This window comes from Mandrillus leucophaeus, unplaced genomic scaffold, assembly GCF_000951045.1.
Source record: "Mandrillus leucophaeus isolate KB7577 unplaced genomic scaffold, Mleu.le_1.0 Scaffold51, whole genome shotgun sequence".
Classification (NCBI taxonomy): domain Eukaryota; kingdom Metazoa; phylum Chordata; class Mammalia; order Primates; family Cercopithecidae; genus Mandrillus; species Mandrillus leucophaeus.
In genome coordinates, this window is record NW_012105475.1 from 3,073,030 (window position 1) to 3,094,507 (window position 21,478).

The 21,478-nt window shown below is 36.5% G+C and overlaps 1 protein-coding gene across 1 annotated transcript in view; it reads right to left on the reverse strand.

Moving 5' to 3' along the window:
* Window positions 1–21,478, reverse strand: part of SMCHD1 (structural maintenance of chromosomes flexible hinge domain containing 1) — a 167,075-nt gene that overhangs the window by 14,565 nt on the left and 131,032 nt on the right. Inside the window, exons 38-45 of the mRNA XM_011996333.1 lie at window positions 19,432–19,558; window positions 19,148–19,267; window positions 17,651–17,736; window positions 16,890–17,012; window positions 13,370–13,560; window positions 11,077–11,186; window positions 10,752–10,822; window positions 4,375–4,546 (exon numbers count right to left, since the gene is read on the reverse strand). Of these exons, the coding sequence (XP_011851723.1) occupies window positions 4,375–4,546; window positions 10,752–10,822; window positions 11,077–11,186; window positions 13,370–13,560; window positions 16,890–17,012; window positions 17,651–17,736; window positions 19,148–19,267; window positions 19,432–19,558 (1,000 nt within the window). The remainder of the gene's footprint in view (window positions 1–4,374; window positions 4,547–10,751; window positions 10,823–11,076; window positions 11,187–13,369; window positions 13,561–16,889; window positions 17,013–17,650; window positions 17,737–19,147; window positions 19,268–19,431; window positions 19,559–21,478) is intronic.

Sequence of the window (21,478 nt, forward strand, 5' to 3'; positions counted from 1 at the left end):
AGGACTGTTTGTTTAGGCATGTTTCCTAGAAAATCAATTATGCATTAGAATATGAATTCGGCCGGGGGAGGTGGCTCACATTGTAATCCTAGCACTTTGGGAGGTCGAGGTGGGCCGATCACTTGAGGTCAGGAGTTCGAGACCAGTCCGGCAAACATGGTGAAACTCCATCTCTACAAAAATATAAAAATTAGCTGGGTGTGGAGGTGTGCACCTGTAATCCCAGCTACTCGGGAGGCTGAAGCACAAGAATCCCTTGAATCTGGGAGGTGGAGGTAGCAATTAGATCAAGCCACTGCACTCCAGCTTGGGCAACAGAGTGAGACTCTGTCTCAAAAAATAAAATACAATAAAATAAAAAACATGAATATTAAAAACAATAAGTAAAACTTTCTGATTATAAAAGTGACACAATGCTCACTGAGGCAAGTCTGGAAAAATATATAGAAAGTTGATAATGGAGAAAATTATCTCAATTATATAACCCAGAATTAAAAGTATTTTTCTTTCTACTTTCTTCAGTGTGCTAACAAATACACACACTATTCTAAACATGAGAAAGTTATCTATCCTTTTTGAACCTCAACTTCTTCATCGATAAGATGAAGATAACAGCAGTAAACAAGATCATTCATGTGATAACCTTAACAGGGTATCTGCAATATAATATTTTATAATATGTAAATATTCAGTAATTTTTTTTCTTCTTATGCTCTGATTTGCTCTTATCTCATACTAATCATGCAAGACAATGTATAGGCAAATTATTTAGAAGACAAATAGTTTGCTTATAACTGTGCTAGTAGTGGACAATTTTTACGGTGATGGCCTTCCTCAAAATTGCTTTTGCTCTGAGAATGATTCCATGATACCCAGGAAAGGGTCTCCAAAGCTGTTTGCTTTATTTGATCCTTACTAAGTCTGGCTGACCTGGAAGGCGGTGGGCATTTCTCTCTCCTAGTAGTGGTGGGAGTTAAGTTATATTAAAACTCCAGAGTGAAGGTATCTGGAGCTCAAGGATGCTGACTGTCCCAGAGTCATCTTTGACTTCGTCTTAGCTGTTTCCATCTCCTGTAAATCTATGATTTCTTCCAGTTTCCTTCTAATAGATTCCTGTTTCGCTTAAAGTAGTCACGCATGGCTGCTATTGCTTACTTTATATACATTAGTACTTTATATACATTAGTAACTTTAAATGGTCTCCTTTGAGTTCTTATCAATGAATCATTAGTCTATATGTGGGAGTGTATCTTTGAATATATTTGTCAAGAAAGATAAGCAAATATTAAATATGACATCTGTGTATTTTTTAAGTTCCATAGGTAGTTCTTTCTGGTTTTGGGAACTACTGCCATAAAATGCTTAGGTATAGAGTCGAGGCCTTTTACATTAATTCATTGACCTTGATTAAAATGTTTTCTCTGATTTCTTACCAGTTTCTTTAGATATTCACTCATTGTACAGACTGTATGTGTTCACTGATGTCGTAAACAGAAGTATGACTCCTCTTACTACCACCTTTCTCAACTACTAATTTAAAAACTGAGGCCGAACTGATAGCCCCAAATGGAAATTACCTGCTATGGTTTGTGTGTCTCCACCAAAGCTCATGTTAAAATTTGACCCCTGGTATGGTGGTGTTGGGAAGTGAGGCCTAATGTTGGGGTCATGAAGGCAGATCCCTCATGAATAGATTAGTGCCATCCCTAGGGAGTGAGTGAATTCTTGCTCTGTTCCTAAAAGCTGGTTGTTAAAAGAGCCTGGCACCTTCCCTCCCCTCCCCTTTTGCTTCCTTTCTTAAGATGTTATCTTTGCACATGCCAGCTCCTCTTCATCTACTGTGATTGGAAGCAGTCTGACACCCTCACCAGATGCAGATGCCCAATCTTGAACTTTTCAGCCAGAAGAACTGAATGCCAAATTAAGTATCTCTTTCTTTATAAATCACCCAGCTTCAGGTATTCCTTTATAGCAACACAAAACAGACTTAAGACACTGCTCAAATTCCTCAACAGTAGAATAAATTGTACATTTCATTCACACAATGAAATATTCTCCTGCAATGAAAATGAACTGCATGCATAGTGTTGAATGAAGAAAACCAGACATATAAAAAAGTATGCACTGCAAAATACCAAGTATATAAAGTACTAAAATGGGCAAAATTAATCTATGCTACTTTGTAAGTCAAGAAAGGTGTTATCCTTTGAGTATGGAGTGGTGGGTAGGAAGTGGAGAAGCCAAAAAGAAATCTTCTATAGTACTGGTGTTTCTTTTTTATCTTTTTTTTTTTTTTTTAATACAGAGTTTTACTCTTGTCACCCAGACTGGAGTGCAATGGCACAATCTCTGCTCACTGCAACCTCTGCCTCACAGGCTTGAGTGATGCTCCTGCCTCAGCTTCGTGAGTAGCTGGGACAACAGGCACCTGCCACCATGGCCAGCTAATTTTTGTATTTTTAGTAAACATGGGGTTTTACCATGTTGGCCAGGCTAGTCTTGAACTCCTGACCTCAGGTGATCTGCCTGCCTTGGCCTCCCAAAGTGCTGGGATTCCAGGTGTGAGCCACCACGCCCAGTCTGATGTTCTATTTTTTAATACAAGTGCAGTGTTCATGTTGTGAAGATCCATCAAGCTGAATGTTCACGAAATATGCACATTTTTCTGTGTATTTTACTTTAATAAAAGTAAACAAAGTGGCCAGGCACAGTGGCTCATGCCTGTAATCCCAGCACTTTGGGAGGCCAAGGAAGGTGGATCACTTGAGGCCAGGAGTTCAAACCCCATCTCTATTAAAGAGACAAAAATTAGCCAGGTGTGGTGCCACATGTCTGTAATCCCAGCAACTGGGTGGCTGAGGCACAAGCACTGCTTGATCCCGGGAGGCCGTGGTTGCAGTAAGCTGAGATTGTGCCACTGCACTCCAGCTTAGGTGACAGAGTGAGACTCTATGTCAAGAAAAATAAAAATAAGAAAAAAGTAAATAAAAGTAAACAAAACGTTGCAAATACATACAATGAAATATATATTATTCAGCCTTTGTACAAAGGAAGGACATTCTAATACTTATTACATACAACATGGACAGACCTTGAGGACATTATGCTAAGTGAAACCAGCCAGTCACAAAAGGACAAATACTGTATGATTCCACTTATATGAAGTATCTAGAAGAGTCATATTCAGAGACACAGAAAGCAGTATCATGTCACTCACTCCCAAGTAGTATAATTGTCAGGGAATGGATAATGGAGAATTTATACAAAGTTTCAACTATGCATACTGAAAACAGTTCTGGAGATAGAATGAACAACAATGTGAATGCACTTAACACCAATTAACTGTACTTTTTTTTTTTTTGAGATAGAGTCTCTGTTGCCGAGGCTGAAGTGCAGTGGTGCAATCTCAGCGCACTGCAACCTCCGCCTCCTGGGTTCAAACGATTCTCCTACCTCAACCTCCCGAGTAGCTGGGAATACAGGCACATGCCACCATGCCCAGCTAATTTTTTTTTTGTATTTTTAGTAGAGGCAGGGTTTCACTGTGTTAGCCAGGATGGTCTTGATCTCCTGACCTCGTCATCTGCCAGCCTCAGCCTCCCAAAGTGCTGGGACTACAGGCGTGAGCCACCGAGCCCAGCTGAACTGTACTCTTAAAAATGGTTAAGATGGTAAATTTTATGTTATATGTATTTTGCAACTAAAAGTTAATAACAAACTGCTCTGTGTTGGGAAAGTAGACAGTTGAGTGTATGAGAATTAATTATATAAATTAAGAGCAAATAGGCTCTAAGGTAATGGATGGTAAGGAGACTTCCTGGTAAGTATATCCACTTCAGAGCACAGATGTGCAGAGATAATTATATTGGCTAATTAGATGCAAAGGGACACAGCCTGTAGAAGGGAAAAATAGGCAGGAGATCACATGTCATACACTTTCTAATAAGCCTTAATTTTTCTAGATAGTTACAAATTTCAAGATAAAAATAAGTATTATGATTATGTAATAAAATACTAACTTATTCAATAAGCAGAGAAATTTCTTTTTTTTAAGAGATAGAGTCTTGCTATGTTGCCCAGGTTGACCTCAAACTCCTGGGCTCAAGCAACACTCTCGTCTTAGCCTCCCGAGTAGCTGGTAACAGAGGCATGCGCTACATATAAGAATGAAAATACAAAGGATAAAGCTAGTGTTTACATAACTCTAAACTACCTGATATAAAAAAGCTGAAAGTAGTAGACAAAAACATCTTACTTACATTTGTTACTTATTTACATTTGTTAAGTTTTCATGTTAGATTCTCAAAACATAAGCTCTTAAAAAAAAAGTAAAATTAAATTAGAAATTGCTATTTAAGTACTTATTCAACTTACCTATTTGTTCCCCTAAGATCAGACACTGTTTTGGTACTGGAGCTCCAAATACCATTCCCCGAAGTTTATCCATTGGAGGAGCTTTATTCTGAAGGCCCCCAAACTTTCCATTACTTCGAATTCGATCTCCATCTCTGGTCAGCAGTGTAGGACAGTGTGTAATTTTAACAACCTATTGTAAGTAAGTGAATAGTAAGTAGTGAGCAACTTATTTCAACTGCTCCAAAAAAATTTCTGAGATTAGAAATGACAGGATCACGGTAGTATTTTCAAAAAATTAGTAACTAGCAATGTGTAAGATAAACTGGAGGGAAAAATCCAGAGGCAGAGAGATGAATTAGACAACTTTTCAAATGTCAGCCTAAACTAGAATAGTGACAACGCAAGTGAAAAAAGTAAAAGATAGATCGGTAAGTGGAAGGAAGAGGACAGTCCAGAGACTTCCGTGCTTTGGAACCCGTGGCAGTTAAGTATCAAGGTAGCATCACCAACCCAGTTTCCTCTGTTAGATTTAAGTTTTTTAGATGACCAAAGGATAGCAAAAGGAGAATATTACACTGAAGAAAATACAGACTGGAAAGCACTAGACTGACTCTTCTAAAGACAATACTATGGTTTTAGGTATGGGAAGATAAAGAGGTGATCATTTGAGAGTTAGGGGAAGTGAAATCATGAAGAAAAAACTGAAGTCATGGATAGGAAAAGATAAGGGTTAAGAATTAAATTCTTATATCAGGTGTGGTGGCTCACGCCTATCCCAGCACTTTGGGAGGCCAAGGCAGGCAGACCACGAGGTCAGGAGTTCGAGACCAGCCTGATCGGCATATTGAAACCCCCATCTCTACTAAAAATACAAAAATTAGCTGGGCATGGTGGCACGTGCCTGTAATCCTAGCTACTCAGGAGGCTGAGGCAGGAGAATTGCTTGAATCCAGGAGGCAGAGGTTGCAGAGAGCCAAGATCGCACTACTGCACTCCAGTCTGGGCAACAGAGCCAGACTCTGTCTCAGAAAACAAAACAAAACAAAACAAAACAAAAAAAATTCTTCAGAGAAGTCAGAATAAAAGAAAAACACTGGATTTAGTATGTCATGATCTAGAAGAATGTTCTTGCAAAAAAGGTTCAGAAAATATTAAAAAATAAAAGTTAAACTTCATGGGTAACCAGAAACGTGGAATTCAAATAAGATATTTTTACTACTCAATATGTTAAAATACACACACACACCCCCCTTTGATGAGGGGGCTATGGAAAAAGGGCCTTCTTGTACTCATATGCCCTGGGACAGCCCTTCTTAAAGGAAACAGGACAAGTGTTAAAAAGTTTAACATTCTGTACGATTCAGCAATTCTACTTCTAAGAATCTTATCAGGAAAAAATAAAAAATGTGAACGATGTACACTGAAATATTGTTTTAATAATGAAAAGTAGTAAACTTACATGTCTCAACAAGTTATACAAGTAAATTACAGCACATCCATACAATGAAATAGCATACATACATTAATGAATGAAGAACATTGTAATTTTTAACAAGTATAAAAATGTTGTCCAATCTAATATTGGGGCTAAATAGCCTCTGAATTATATACATACAAGATAAACTAAATGTAATAAGATGATTATTTGAAGAAATCCTGTGGTGAATTCTTTGGTAAAGCCAGTATTTACAAATTCAAAAATCATTTGTTTTTATAAGAAATAACCACAACTTAATTTCTTAGTTTTGGTTTGGGTTTATATGTTTTCTAGTGGTGAACGACGAGAACAAAAATACAGACTGGCTTCACATGTTATCCACTTATCAAGATTCAGGCAATCAATGTTTCTAAGGATTTAATATCTTTGTTTTTGTTTTGTTTTGTTTTGAGTTGTGGTCTCGTTCTGTTGCCCAGGCTGGAGTGCAGTGGCATGACCAGGGCTCACTACAGACTCCAACTTCTGGGTTCAAACAATTAACCCAACTGAGCCTCCTGAATAGCTGGGACTACAGGTGTAAGCCACCATGCCTGGTTACTTTTTTTTTTTTTTAAACTTTGTAGAGTTGGCATCTCACTATGTTGCCCAGGCTGGTCTCGAACTCTTGGCTTCGAGTGATATTACTGCCTTGGCTTCTCAAAGTGCTGAGATTACAGGCAGGAGTCATCATGCTCAGCCTAATATGATCTTAAATAAATTACACTAAAATGTATAGATTTTCTATTCTCTTGTTAATAGACAATATGAGGGAAGCGTTATGGTAGAAGGACAGACAGTTTGGCTCTCCTTTTATGATGATTCTGGAAATACTACTTTCACAGACAGTTTCTCAATTCTCCCTCAACCTCATGATTCTACCTCATTAAGTACACTATTAGGACAAAAAAAGTCATGACAGCACTTGCAAATTCTGCAAATTCTGGAATGAACAACAATATTACAACTCTGAAATCCAACGTTACCAAGGAATGTCATAAGAGCTTTTTCTCAGAAGAGTTTTAAAATAATATTTGATTGGCAAAGTTACATATGACTTCATTTAGAAATCTGGAAGCAAGGAAATCAATTATGTGCTATTATCAATTATGAAGAACAAATACTATTCCTTTTTTGTCACATATGTGCTATAACATTTTTGCAAAACTAGTATTGGTATCTTTCATCAGTTTTAAGATATTTTCAGTCATTAGTTCTTCAAATATTGCCTATAATCCTTTTATAAACTCTCTCCTCTCGACACTCTGATTAAATTTTGGTTAGATGCTCTCTCATTCTACCCTCCATGTCTCTTCAACTTCTTTGTCTTACATTCCATTTTCTCTTTCTCTCTGGGCTGCAGTCTGAACATTTTTTTCTGACCCTCTTTTTAATTCACAAATTCTTAAGATATTAAACCTGCTCAGTTAGTATTTAATTTGTTATAATCTTTTCATTTTTAGAAGCTCTATTTGATTTTTCTAAGTTGACTTATTCTTTTCTCATTTTCAACACTTTCATTTTTTGAACTATTTTAATCAACTATTAATATAGATATTTTTCAATTTAACTTGTTCTTTTCTCATTTTTCAACACTTTCATTTTTTGAACTATATTAATCAAATATTAACACTTTGAAAATATTTGCTCTCATTTTCAATGTGGAAATTATTTCCATTCAAAAACAGTGGTGAAATTCCGCCAGAAAACATTTGTGTTTGCTTCAATCAGATATCTAAGGATACTACTAGTCCAGCACATGAAACCAAATGTTTACCTTGAAGGTTTTCAGAATATCTAAGTAGTATGAATACAGGTTGCAAAGAGATACTAGAGTCAATTGTTATGTTGATGAATTCTCTAGAAAAATGTTTAACTTTTTTACTTTTCCGCTTAGTCCCAAAGTTCAAGAGACAATTTTCTGGTAGTTCCCTGAAGCAGCTGGAGTTGAGATGAAGGTGGCAGGTTTATATGTTTACTCTTACCCTAAGGTTTCTCCTCACAGAGGGGGTGTCCCCAGTTATCAGATTCCCCATGTTGTTTAGAGCCCTGGGTTTTGTCTCCTACCCTCAAAAGCCCCTCGAGGGAGTAAAAAGTCAATGCTTAAGTTCAATTAGTTTGGCAAACGTTCTCACTGCAGAAATCTGGCATTAGTGTTCTGTTTATCTCTCCAGGTTCCCATTTCCACTTAGAATCCTTACTTTCTTGCCAAGTTCATTAAGATACATATCTGAAATAGCATTTTAGCTAATCTCAGCTGGAGTTTCCAATGGCTATCTGGTTTGTCTAATTCATCATTGTATGACCCTCTGTGCACTGTGCCTAGTGATATGCTGGAACCAGCTTGTACTGGGTCACGAAAGCCAGGTCTCCTGAATACCACATTCGTACAGGCATGAAGGACTTCATATAGACTGCTGGAAATCATCCATGATACAAGTACTTACACCATAGAAATTGGCAAAAGCTACAAATCAGGGACTTCCACATGCCTCCTCAGAGAGATAGTTCAACACATAACAGCACACCACTGTCTCATACATGGTAAGTATCCAAATATCTCACTGAACAGGAGTCTTCCAGTTATCATCCTATTAGTTAGTTCTATCCTTACTAGCAAGCTTCTCGCCATCTCCAAACTGATTCCATGTTATCATAACATTTAATGGGTATGTTTGTATTTCATAATTTGGGATATATGAAAATGCTAATCACCACCAGAATATTGTAGCTCTCCCACCCACAGCCAGTTTCTGGTACAGTATATTATACTTATTATTAGGTTTACAAGGAAACGTTCATGAAGATGCCAAATACCATTTTCTACTTAGCTACATAATGCTCAATAATCCCAGTAATCTAGTTTTCCTAAACTATGATGAATTTATTATTGCCTTTTTAAAAAAAAAAAAAAAAAAAAAAAAAGAGTCTTGCTCTGTCGCCTGAACTGGAGTGCGGTGGCATGATCTCAGTTCACTGCAACCTCCACCTCCCAGGATCAAGTGATTCTCCTGCCTCAGCCTCCTAAGTACCTGGGATTACAAGCACCTGCCACCACGCCCAGCTAATTTTTGTATTTTTAGTAGAGACGTGGTTTCACCATGTTGGCCAGGCTGGTCTCATAACTCCTGACCTCAAGTGATCCGCCTGCCTTGGCCTCTCAAAGTGCTGGGATTACAGGAATGAGCCACTGTACCCGGCACCCTATTACTGCTTCTTAACTAGGCCCAAAGAAAAATTACACCAGTTTAGTTCTAGCTCTGCTATAAATTAGTAAAGTGTGACTTGGGCCAAATCCCCTACCTCTTTAACAATTTTTATTTTTTTAGACAGAATCTCATTATATTGCCTAGGCTGGAGTGCAGTGGCTATTCACAGGCATGATCAGAGCACACGACAGCCTATAGCCTAGAACTCTTGGGTTCAAGCAAACCTCCCTTAGCTTCCTAAGTAGCTGGAACTACAAGTATGCATCACATGTCCAGCTCTCCATTATTTGTTCTCAGCTTAAAGTCTCTCATCTATTCTCACTGGTCCTAAATCATCCTAGATGATTCCTATGGTCCCCATGATTCTAGAGTACACTATTTACAGATACTGGCTTAGATCAAATCCAGGGTACTGCCTGTAACATGTGTCCTTAGGGTCAAAATCAAGTCAAGGATGTTCCTTTATTAAGACCTCTGAAAGATTTCAACTACTGCCCTCCTGGATCCTCTTAGCTAGACAAAAGGGCTTCTAAAACTCTAAATGGCATTACCCTACTCTATCTCACCCTCATGGGTGAGAACAATAACCCTAGCAGACATCCCCAAAAGAACCCCTGGCCAATACCAGTTGATATGCCAGATGACAACAGATACTAGTTGCCAGCTACATAAGGCAGGCATTTTAGAGCTGCCACCACTCCAGTTCAACTAGCCAACATCACTTGGAGAAACCTACAAAGAGCACTGGTATGTTGTTGTTTAAACTTACAATTTAGAGTGTTATATATATAGCAGCAGTAAATAACTGAAACGTTTATTTTACCAAACTCCCCTCCAAAGGTGCTATGGGCTAAACTGTGCTCCCCTATAATCTTTTATATACTTATTTTTTACAAGACCAGTCAAGAAGACTAGTGAGAAGGGGAGGAAAGAATAAAACAAAGAGTTAGATCTATAGCTGATTGTGAACAATCAATTGAGATAACTCATTACCTTTGTTTGGGACCAGCCCCCCACAAATCCATGCTAAAGTCCTAACCCCCAGTCCCTCAGAATGTGACAGTATTTGGAGATAGGGTCTTTACTGAGATAACCAAGTTAATTTGAGGTCATTGCGGTGGGCCCTAATCCAATATGACTGGTATCCTTACAACAAGGGGGAAATTTGAATACAGTCACACACAGATGTGAAGAGACGGGGGAAGACAGTCCTCATCTACAAGGCAGGGAGAGGCCTGGAACAGATCCTTCATTCATAGTCTTTAGAAGAAACCAACCCCACTGAAACTGTGAATTTGGATCTCCAATGTCGAGAATTGTGATACAATAAATTTCTATTATTTAAGCCACCCAGTCTGTTGTGGGACAGTAATATTTCTATCATTTACATCAGTTAATGGCTGCCCTAGAAAACTAATACAAAGAGCTACAGCAAATTACATTTTACACCAAAATTACCTGACAGTACTTTTTTCCAATGCTAACAGACACTGTTTTGAGTCTTAGACAATTTCACAGCCCCAAAACACATCTATTTAAATTTGCATCCTGGTCCATTCATTCCTACATTTTGCCTACTTTTATGTTGCTTATCAATTTGCAGAATTTAAATTGGTCTTGAAAAGGCTAGTCATTTATATATGTATCATCAAATGGACATGATACACATTAAAACTGAAGTCTACAAATTTAAAAAGAAATCAAATACATACCTCTTTTCTATAATGATTGGCTGCATCCAGATTATCCAAAATAATGGTGTCTCCTAACAGCATACCAAATACTAAAAAAGTCAATAAATGAATTTTGAAAATTATGATATTTTCCTTGGTCATATTAAAATATAATGCACATTGCAAGTCTTTCTTTGAAAGAATGCTAGTATTCGTTCTAATTTTATTTGACTGTCCTCTAAAAAATATTGGTAAAACTATGATAAGCAAAATAAGAATATAAATTTTCATTATCAATAATTTATAGATTTGTATCACAAATTTAACATCTGTACAAAAGTAAAGCCACCATAATGTCTTTTACCTGTTTCACAATGTTCTACATTATCTGGAAATGTTAACAAGTCTCGAGCAAAGACTGGATCTCCAATGGGTTTAAAATACAATTTTCCATTTCGGAAATGAGGTAGAGGTCTAAATAAAAAGAAATTTTAAAAAGATATTAAAGTACATGACTTTTTTAATTTTAAAAAAGACAATATGGAAAACATGAATATATTACACATCATTTTGATCATACAATGAACTCCCAATCCACCACAAGTGATACTTCTAAATGATCAGCTATTATGCCCTTAGAAATGAAAACAATACTGACCATATAAAAAATCTACTTGGTTTTATCTGTACTACTACCTTCTATTAGTTTGTATTAACAATATAATAATAGTTTCATTTGACAAGGAAAGAAAAAAAGTAGCCTCTAAAGCTGGTTCCAAACGAGAGTATGAATGACGTAACTGTTCACGTGAAGAGTGGTCACAGAATGACTAGGGGAAGGGGCAAGGCCCAAGACTGAGAAACATATGAGGAAGGCAGCTCTATGTCCCCTGTCTCCTTGTCCTTCCGACACAATAGAAGAGGAATTGAAGCCAGTAGGTGATAACAATGGAATTTCAGAGATGGTAGTTGACTGGGGTGTCGGAGACTTTCCCTTCAACATAGGTGTGGAGGAGCTCTAGTTAACTCAATCCCAGTAAGAGAGAGAATACCAGAAACAGAGAGGATAACTCGTTTCTAGAACAAACGTTAGTCTTAAATGTCAAATCCATAATTTCCCTAAATCAAGGATCCTTAACTTAGTCTCCAGGGATTAAAGAGATAAATAAGCCCTCCTGGAGAAAAAAATTCTTCTCACAAAAAGCATTAGGGTGTGAGGGGTACATGCCTCTAGTCGTCCCAGTTACTTGGTAGGCTGAGGCAGGAGGATCACTTGAGCCCACAAGTTTGAGGCTGCAATGAGCTATGACTGTGCCTGTGAGTAGACACTGCACTCCAGTCTGGGCAAGAGTTAAACCCATTCTCTTAAGTGGGCTGGGCGCAGTGGCTCACGCCTGTAATCCCAGCACCTTGGGAGGCCGAGGCGGGCGGATCACGAGGTCAGGAGATCAAGATCATCCTGGCTAACACGGTGAAACCCCATCTCCACTAAAAAAAATACAAAAAAAATTAGCCGAGTGTGGTGGTAGACGCTTGTAGTCCCAGCTACTTGGGAGGCTGAGGCAGGAGAGTGGTGTGAACCCGGGAGGTGGAGATTGCAGTGAGCCGAGATCGCGCCACTCCACTCCGGCCTGGGCGACAGAGCGAGACTCTGTCTCAAAAAAAAAAAAAAAAAGCATTACCTTTATCAACACAGTAACAATGACCTGTCAGGATTTCCCATGCTGTTCCTTTGAGTACTGACTAGCTGCAGGGTAGCAGATTTTAGAATCCGATAGATCTGAGTTCAACATACAGCTGTTTTGTTTCCTCAATCTATTTTTAGATTTATAAGATGAAATAACAAGTTTACTGACATAGTAGACTCTTAATGAGATCCCATTCTCCTTCAAGTCCCCATTCCTATGCAATTACAGGCCGTGAAAAGCTTTGTTTAGTAATCTGAGAAAATACTGACCAATATTCTGTTATACATTTTTATTTATTTTTTTGTTAGTATTTCCTTCCTGTCTTTAGGTGCATTTTTAAAAGTAGGCCTAATCAGAGTACACATAAAATATAAAAAAGGGCCTGGATGCAGTGATTCACACCTGTAATCCTAGCAGTATGGGAAACTGAGGTGGGAGGACTGCTTGAGCCCAAAAGTTTGAGACCAGCCTGGGCAATATAACAATTAAAAAAAAAAAAAAAAATTTAGCTGGGCATGCTGGCATGCACCTGTAGTCCCAGCTACTTGGGAAGCTGAGGTGCGAGGATAGTTTGAATCCAGGGAGGTTGAGGCTGCACTGAGTTGTGATCACGCCCAGCCTGGCTGACAGAGCAAGACTGCATCTCAAAAAATAAAAATTAAAAAATTAAAAAAAAATTTTATGTCTTTGTATTTTTTATGTCTTGTGTGTATACATTACATATACATGTAATGTATGTCTTTGTGTGTATACATTACATATATAAATAACATTTAATTGGCAAATAAAACATAGCCAGCATATGTAATGAAAAATGCCCATTTGTGATGAAGACAAAAATAATGTAGATAATTCAAGTCAATTCTCTGTTTTAGATATCTTTTAGATAAATCATTTTTAAATTCAAGGCTTTGATAAAAAACAGAAAATATATTTCAGAAAAAACCATTACTTTCACTTTTTTCTAACCTTTTCCAATCTGGAAGAGTCTTCTTATAAATAGAATCAAGGGGCAACACCTGCTGACGACCTTGGGTTTCATCATAGATGCGACGTGCAGCATCAGTGGTTAGGGTGACTACACAGTCCATGTCACTTGCCAGATGCCAAGAAATAACCATCGCAGCTCTATCATCTTCAATTTGTGCTAGATGTGCAATCTACAACCCATTTTCATAAAATCAAGTAAAAAAATATAAAATCCATTTATAAAAATTTGGTATTACTTTAAAAGCCCAAGCCTAGGTAACAAAAACTTTTCTGAAACACATGAATTAAAAATAAATTGTCAAGTTGTTAAAAACTTAACTTGAATATATTAAACATTCTATTCTGCTATTAAATTAAAAATTTTTTTTTCTAAAGATTAAACTCCAGTAAAGTTGCAAACGAGCAAATAAAAATATTAGGAATTTTTCCTTTTCAGACCGCTCAGGGATGAAATAATTAGAAATTTTATTTGCTAGTAATATATACTTTTTTCACATTTTAACACTCTATAAATGGGATCTGTCTTCTTGGTAAAATAATCATAAAGTACACTTAAATAATATACACATACAATAATGCAGTTCAATTAAACATACAGTTAATATGCCCTTCCCTTCTAAGTAAATTCTTTACTCCAATATTATAGTATTCCTTTCAGAAAACAAATCTGAACATCACAAATAGGAATTGTTTCTTCTGCTACTCAGGAGGCTGAGGAAGGAGGATAACTTGAGCCCAGGAGGTAGAGGCTGCAGTGAGCCGAGATCGTGCCACTGCACTACAGTCTGACAGAGCAAGAACCTGTCTCCAAAACAAAAAAGAATTGTTTCTTTTGTTTCTGTTTCTAGGAACAATGCTTTGGAGCTTAGAATAAATAAAAAATTACAAATCCTTGCTTCAGACACAAGTATTCTTTTTCTTTCCCTCAGATCAGACAGGTAATGTGCCAACAGTGTAACAAGGTTCAACGGTGGCATATTTCACACATGTGCGTGAACACCCAATCATCAACAAGCATTCTTGTTCAAAGTCAAGTCCACCAAGATTGGACTATTGTGGTCAGTGTCAAAGCCTAATTCATTGTGCTAGGATGGTGGTGTCTACCCTTTAATCTTACTTGATCTGGTAGCACAAATCCGCCCTAGCAATAAGAACACTGTGTGTCACTTTTAGAAACATCAGGCTGGACATGGTGACCCACGCCTGTATTACTAACACTTTGGGAGTTGAGGCAGGCTGATTGCTTGAGCCCAGGAGTTTGAGACCAGCCTGAGCAACATCACGAAACCCCACCTCCACTAAAAATACAAAAAATTAGGGGGGCATGGTGGCATGAAACTGTAGTCCCAGCTACTGGGGTGCTGAGGTGGGAGGATGACCTGAGCTCAGGAAGTCCAGGCTGCAGTGAGCCGAGATGCATCACTGAACTCCAGCCTGGGCGACAGGAGTGAGATCGTGTCTCAAAAAAAAGCCAATAAACAAAACACATCCTAACATCTATCCTTATATTCTAATTCTCTAGAAGTTAGTATGAACATGCAAAAAAAACTAGTACATGTAAATGAAAACAATGTTCTAGCCAATGGAGACAGAATTAGTAGAGGCAAACGAAATGTAAGAAGAAGAAATGGCTTACTTGTGACATTTAGATGTGTTTTGTAAAAGAAATACCATGATACTATCATAAAACCTATTTAGAAGGGCATGTTAATTATAATCATAATATGTTTAACTGAACAACAACAACAACAAAACTGCTACTATATCTTCCTCATTTAGAGATGGGATTTCAAGATATTAGGAATTGAGGAAGAAATGTGTAAAATATCTAAGTTACTTGAGGTATTCATGATGTTAAAAACAAATACATTTTGAAGTTTGGGGGAAAAAAGCCTCCCCTTGTTCCTACTATATTTCTACGATTATTTATTCCGGGGTTTTTTAATTTTTTTGAGACAGAGTCTCGCTCTGTCGCCCACGCTGGAGTGCAGTGGCGTGATCTCGGCTCACTGCAACCTCTGCCTCCCAGATTCAAACAATTCTTCTGCCTCAGTCTACTGAGTAGCTGTGATTACAGACACATGCCACCACACCTGGCTATTTTTTGTATTTATTAGATACGGGGTTTCACCAGGTTGGCCTGGCTGGTCTCAAACTCCTGATCTCAAATAATGCGCCCGTCTTGGCCTCCCAAAATGTTGGGATTACAGGTGCAAGCCACTGTGCCTGGACTATTCTAGTTTTATAATAAATGCCAGGAAGAGTATTTTTTAAGGAAGCAAGGGAAAAGACTAAGGATGACATGGAAGGATTGCAAAGTTTTCTCCTATTGGTTAGGGTAGGGTTTGTACTTCTGAGGGGACAAAAGAGAAACTATGTAAAATGAAATTGCAAAGATTTCCCCCAGATTTTCAAGACATGCAATGGGAAATATTTAAAAAGGAGACTTTAAAATACATTTCTCTTGCTAAAATTTATATTTTGGTAAAAATTTTACATATTGTGCAAGAATTTTGTATTGGATGGACTATTAAAATGTGGGAACCATATATTTATATGCTTAGGATCAAAGAACTGCTTTTTTCTAAAAATTGGTTCTAAAGAATAACATTTTAAAACATTGTATATTAGCAGCCTGTTTTGTAATGTATAAATTTATATTTAATTTAAATTTAAATTCAATTTTTCAATTTGCAAATCTGAGGTTTGAGTAATAATGTACATGGTTTTGGTCATAAACATTGCTACACATTACCCCCTATTTTCAGTAGGCAGTGTATTTGTGAAGGCATATAAAATAAACTACCACAGATTTTAGAGTCAGAGAGACCTTGAGTCACATCTAAGCTCTGCCTTTAACTATATTTTAACAAGTTATTTGAGCTCCCTGAATTTCAATTTCTTCATGTATAAATGAGAAATACTACAAATAATAGTTCATACGGTGGTTATAAAAGTAGAATATACATGCATAGGCAATAACCAAAGACTCCAGAGTCAGACTACCTGGGGTTTCACCCCTGGCTCTGCCACTTGCTAGCTGTGCAACTATGAGCAAGTTACTTGACCTCGGTTTAGCTGGGCACGGTGGCACACGCCTGTAGTCACAGCTACTTGGGGGGCTGAAGCAGGAGGATCGCTTGAGCCCAGGAGATGGAGGGAGCACTGAGCCATAGTCTTACCATTGCACTCCAGCCTGGGTGATAGACTGTCTCCCCCTCCAAAAAAAGAGCTGCATGACATGAAAGCATCTCTAAGTAAACAATAAGCCTTGAACTAATACATCTTAACAACTTCTGCCACAGCCCTCAATAGTAATATTACCGATTTTAGTTTTAAACTCTACCAAATCCCTACTGCAATAATAAGAGCAGGTACTTTATTGGAAAGAAGTAAATTACAAAGAACCTGACACTTTTTTGTCACTTTTAGAAGACCCATTTTAAACAAACAAGATAATAAAATGTACTGCCTCTCCAAAGGCTTAATAAACACAAACCTTTCCCAAAACATCCCCACTGCCTTTAGTATAGTTTGGAAGAGTACATGATCTTCTAGGTTTTTTCTTCAGTTCTTCCTGTTCTGATAGCTTTCTTTTCAGAAGCGCTTCAATGTGTGGCACCTATAATTTATAAAGAAAAATTAACTACAAGACCAATTACTCTTGAACCAGGCAGCCCATAATGACAGTGGAAAAAAATTAACAATTTAGATAACTCAAGAATATAAAGTTGGTAGGTAGGCATTATTTAAAAAAAAAAAAAAAGACAAACTATCAGAAAACACACACACACAAAGAAAACACAATTTTAAAAACCATGATTACAGTAATATAAAGTTCCCACTTCACTGAATTTTAAAAAATCTTAGCGAAGATATACACTACCTATAATAGGACTTCTCTTTGAATCCGAGTTACACATATAAAAGAATATAAATTTTAAAAATCTAGATTGCTTTTTATTTTCTCTTATTTTGTTTACCACCACATGTATTGGTTATGCACCCTTTTCAAAGCAGTACTTGAACTGATGTATTATTAACTGCATTTATTGGTGTCATTACATTAAAAATACAAATTGCAATTTCTTTGAATAGAGCACTCTATCATTTTGTTAGTCATTTTTAATGTCTAGTGACTAGACTATAATGCACACGTCCTTGTATCCTAAAACAATACTCATAGAATTCCTAATAAAAACTGCATATTGTAGAACGGACTTTAATAAAAAATCTTTCACGTATACTTGGAAATTGTACCTGTTGTGTTGTAGGAATGTCAATATTATGTATTTTTAGTTCATTTCGCAATTGGGCCTCTTTTAATCTTGCTTCTTCAACTTGACCTAAAATTAAAAACAAAAAACTTGCATCAATTTCTGATAGCCCCCAAATCATAGTTTTTGGAAAATATTTTTAAATTCCTTTCGTTTTTTCCTTTTAATGTCTGTTGCTAAAATGAAAACTGATAGGTGACCATTTTAGAAATTCAAAATTAAACTATACATCTTAAGTCTCAATTCTAATACACAAAAATGAGAAAACAAAATTAATGCAACTAAAGGGAGATATGATATACTGCAAACTCCTAGTAATCTTGGATAAGTGACTTAATTCACGAGTATACATAATTTATACATAATTGCACAAGGTTGTTCTCGAACAAAGAAAGACTTTATAAAAACAATTTTTAGTGCTACACAAATGACATATTATCTCATTACTAGATTTAGCTCCTATTATATTCTAAATATCCTTGATCTTGTACAGGCATACATGAAAGTGAGTACTTTGAGGCAAGCAGTAAATATTTCTTGGTTAACTTGATCAAAATAACTAACACAAAGTCAAAAACTTTACCAAAAAAATATGACAAATGAAAAGGGAAGAGATGATAGAGCACAACTCAGAAAATGTCTTTCAATTATATGAAACATTATTAAGAATTGCAGCAAACGTAGACTGGGTGTGGTGGCTCACACCTGTAATCCTAGCACTTTGGGGGGCCAAGGTGGGCAGATCACTTGAGGTAAGAAGTTCCAGACCAGCCTGGCCAACATGGTGAAATCCTGTCTCTACTAAAAATACAAAAATCAGCCAGGCGTGGTGGTGCGTGCCTGTAATCCTAGCTACTTGGGAGGCTGAGGCACGAGAATCACTTGAATCTGGGAGGCGCAGGGTGCAGTGAGTAAGATCACACCACTGCACTCCAGTCTGGGTGACAGAGTGAGACTGTGTCTCAAAAAACAAAAACAAAAAAACTGCAGCAAATGTTCTGTGAAGTGACTCAAGAATAATTTACATATTTCAGTATCAGTGTGTGCTGCCCCAGATACCTCCATAGTATGACAAACTGCAGATGTTTGAAGTAAAATACATACAGCTCATTAGTCAAATGAAAAATTACATTACACATCACTCCCTTGGTGATATTATCCAGTATCTTTTGCCAGAAGCCAGAGCTAAATATAAACATTATTATTATGTAGAAAGCCTTAAATTTTCCACAGGTCCACATTCCTAACAGAATGTGTCAATTTTTTATAAGTAAGCAGGATACAAATTTATTTAAAATAAGAAATACTTCATCTTAAGAATTCTCAATGACAATATCAACCACCATTACCACCTTTCTGCAACATTCTGCATTTTACTTGTGGTTGAGGAAAGTGGAAGCATGTTTGTGTATCATGATTTCACCTCCTGCCTCATCATTCCCCAAAGCATAATTTTTGTCTTGAATACAAAATGACTTACATTTCATTTCATTAAGAAGCTGTTGGCTGGCTTCAAATAAACTTTTATACATAATAATAGACTGAGATAATTGGTCCTTTTCTTTTGTAAGTGCTGCCATTTGTTGCTGCTTCTTAACATCTAAGAAAAAAAATTGAGATAATTTAATGTAAAAACTGACTTTTCTAAAATATGTCATGATGTGATTAAATAGCTAATAAACACCATGTTAATGGAAAGCAAAACAAGGTTATCTAAAGTATCACTAACAATGGAGTTTAACCATTTATTTCCTAGAAACTTACCATTGTAAAACATGAATGGTAGGATATATGGTTCTAAGGTTCTTGATAAAAGTGGTAGCCGGGGCTCAAATACAATAAAATACTCAGTACTATCCCTTCCAGGACTACTTTCTGCCAGCACCAGACTCTGTACATATAAACAAACAAAAGGGGGAAACAAGATTTAAAAAGAAATCTTTCAACATAAAAATGTTACATAACTCATTATGCTCTGTTTTCAAGTTAAGTGGTTAATTTTAAAGGCCAAAGGCATAGGCTGATCCTTAAGATTCCATTAAACCATCATCACCACCCACCACTACCCAAGACATAAAACATTTTACCTTCTGGTATTGGTTTGAAAGCCAAATGATCGTATCAATAAACAGCTTATATGAAAATTATATATAATAAAAAATTTCAAGAAAAAGTTATTTCCTTCACATTAGAAATATTGATGGCTGCTTATAGTTTTGACCTGTAAAATCTTCTTGATTCTAACCTCTAAATTGAAAGCAGCATGAAACAGCTGATAGTGTGAAAGTTATAAAAACAATCACAAAGCCCAATGCTGAGTTTAAGTTACAGCTGTTACCATGGAAATAGACCCATCAAAGTCCCAGGTGACAGAACAAGAGATTTTGAAAAGCTCTAAAGATTTTTTAAATTGTGTTTTTCTCACTAATGGACAAAAAACCTCTTGATATACTTTAAGACCATAACATATAACTAGTAAATGACACAAATATATTTTTATCTGAAATGATTTTTTTCCACACAATTCTATGGGAAACAATGACAGCAGCTGTTTTTGTTTAGACTATAACAATACAATTTACAAAGAAGCAGTATTTTTAAAAAATCTAAATCAATATGACACTGTAGGTCAATCCATGAAATAAAATTATAAATTACAGCTCACAGACTTTTTCCCAAAGAATATAGAATACAAGCCCACCATTAAACCAATTGCCAGTTTCTGAATGTGGTTTTCAACAGACTTACACAAATGCAAACACGTATTTAAAAAATACTGTTTGCATTTTAAAAATAAGTAACATATACTTTATACTTTAGCAACTTGATTTCAGCACTTGATTTGATCAATTCATGTGAATGTATAGATGCCAATTTAAAATTTATGCATAGTACATTATACTATACTACTCATTCATCGGGTGGTGAATATTTAGTACATTTACAATTTTTAAACAATTATCTATAATATAGCAAAAATATATCTCCAAATATTTCTCTGCAAATGTGTTTTCTGGGATTAATAATGATAAGTACGAGTTTATTTTAAAAGGTAAGTATCAAATTTCCCTCACAAGAAGTTGTATCAATTTATCCTCTCACCAGCAGTGTATGGGAGTGCCAAATTCCCCTTATGCTGGCCAACATTTAATATCAATCATATATTTTTTTCTAAAAAGGAGAATTAAAAAGCAACCAGTCATTATTATTTTAACTAATATCTCCCCTGAGTGGTATTGAAATCATGCTTCTTATGTTTACAGGTTATTTATATTTTCTTTTCCATTAATTGCCTGCTCATATTCTTTGCCCATTTATTTTTCTACTGGTTTGTCTTTTTTTTTGATTGATTTGCAAGTAGTTCCTTAGGAGGTTTTAGAAATCTGTTCAATATATCAGTCCTCTAATTATATATATCTAACACAGTCATGCACCACATAACAACATTTCATTAACAAAGGACCACATGTACAATGGTGGTCCCAAAAGATTATAATACTGCATTTTACTATACCTTTTCTATGTTTAGATACACAAATACTATTATTTAAAATTACCTACAGTGTTCAGTATAGTCACATACTGTACAGGTTTGTAGTCTAGGAGAAACAGATTATGCTGCTGGGCGTGGTGGCTCATGCCTACAATCCCAGCACTTTGGGAGGCTGAGGTGGGTGGATCGTCTGAGGTCAGAGTTTGAGACCAACCTGGCCAATGTGGTGAAACCCTGTCTCTACTGAAAATACAAAAATCAGCTGGGTGTGGTGGGCATGTGCCTGTAGTCCCAGCTACTCAGAAGGCTGAGGTGGGA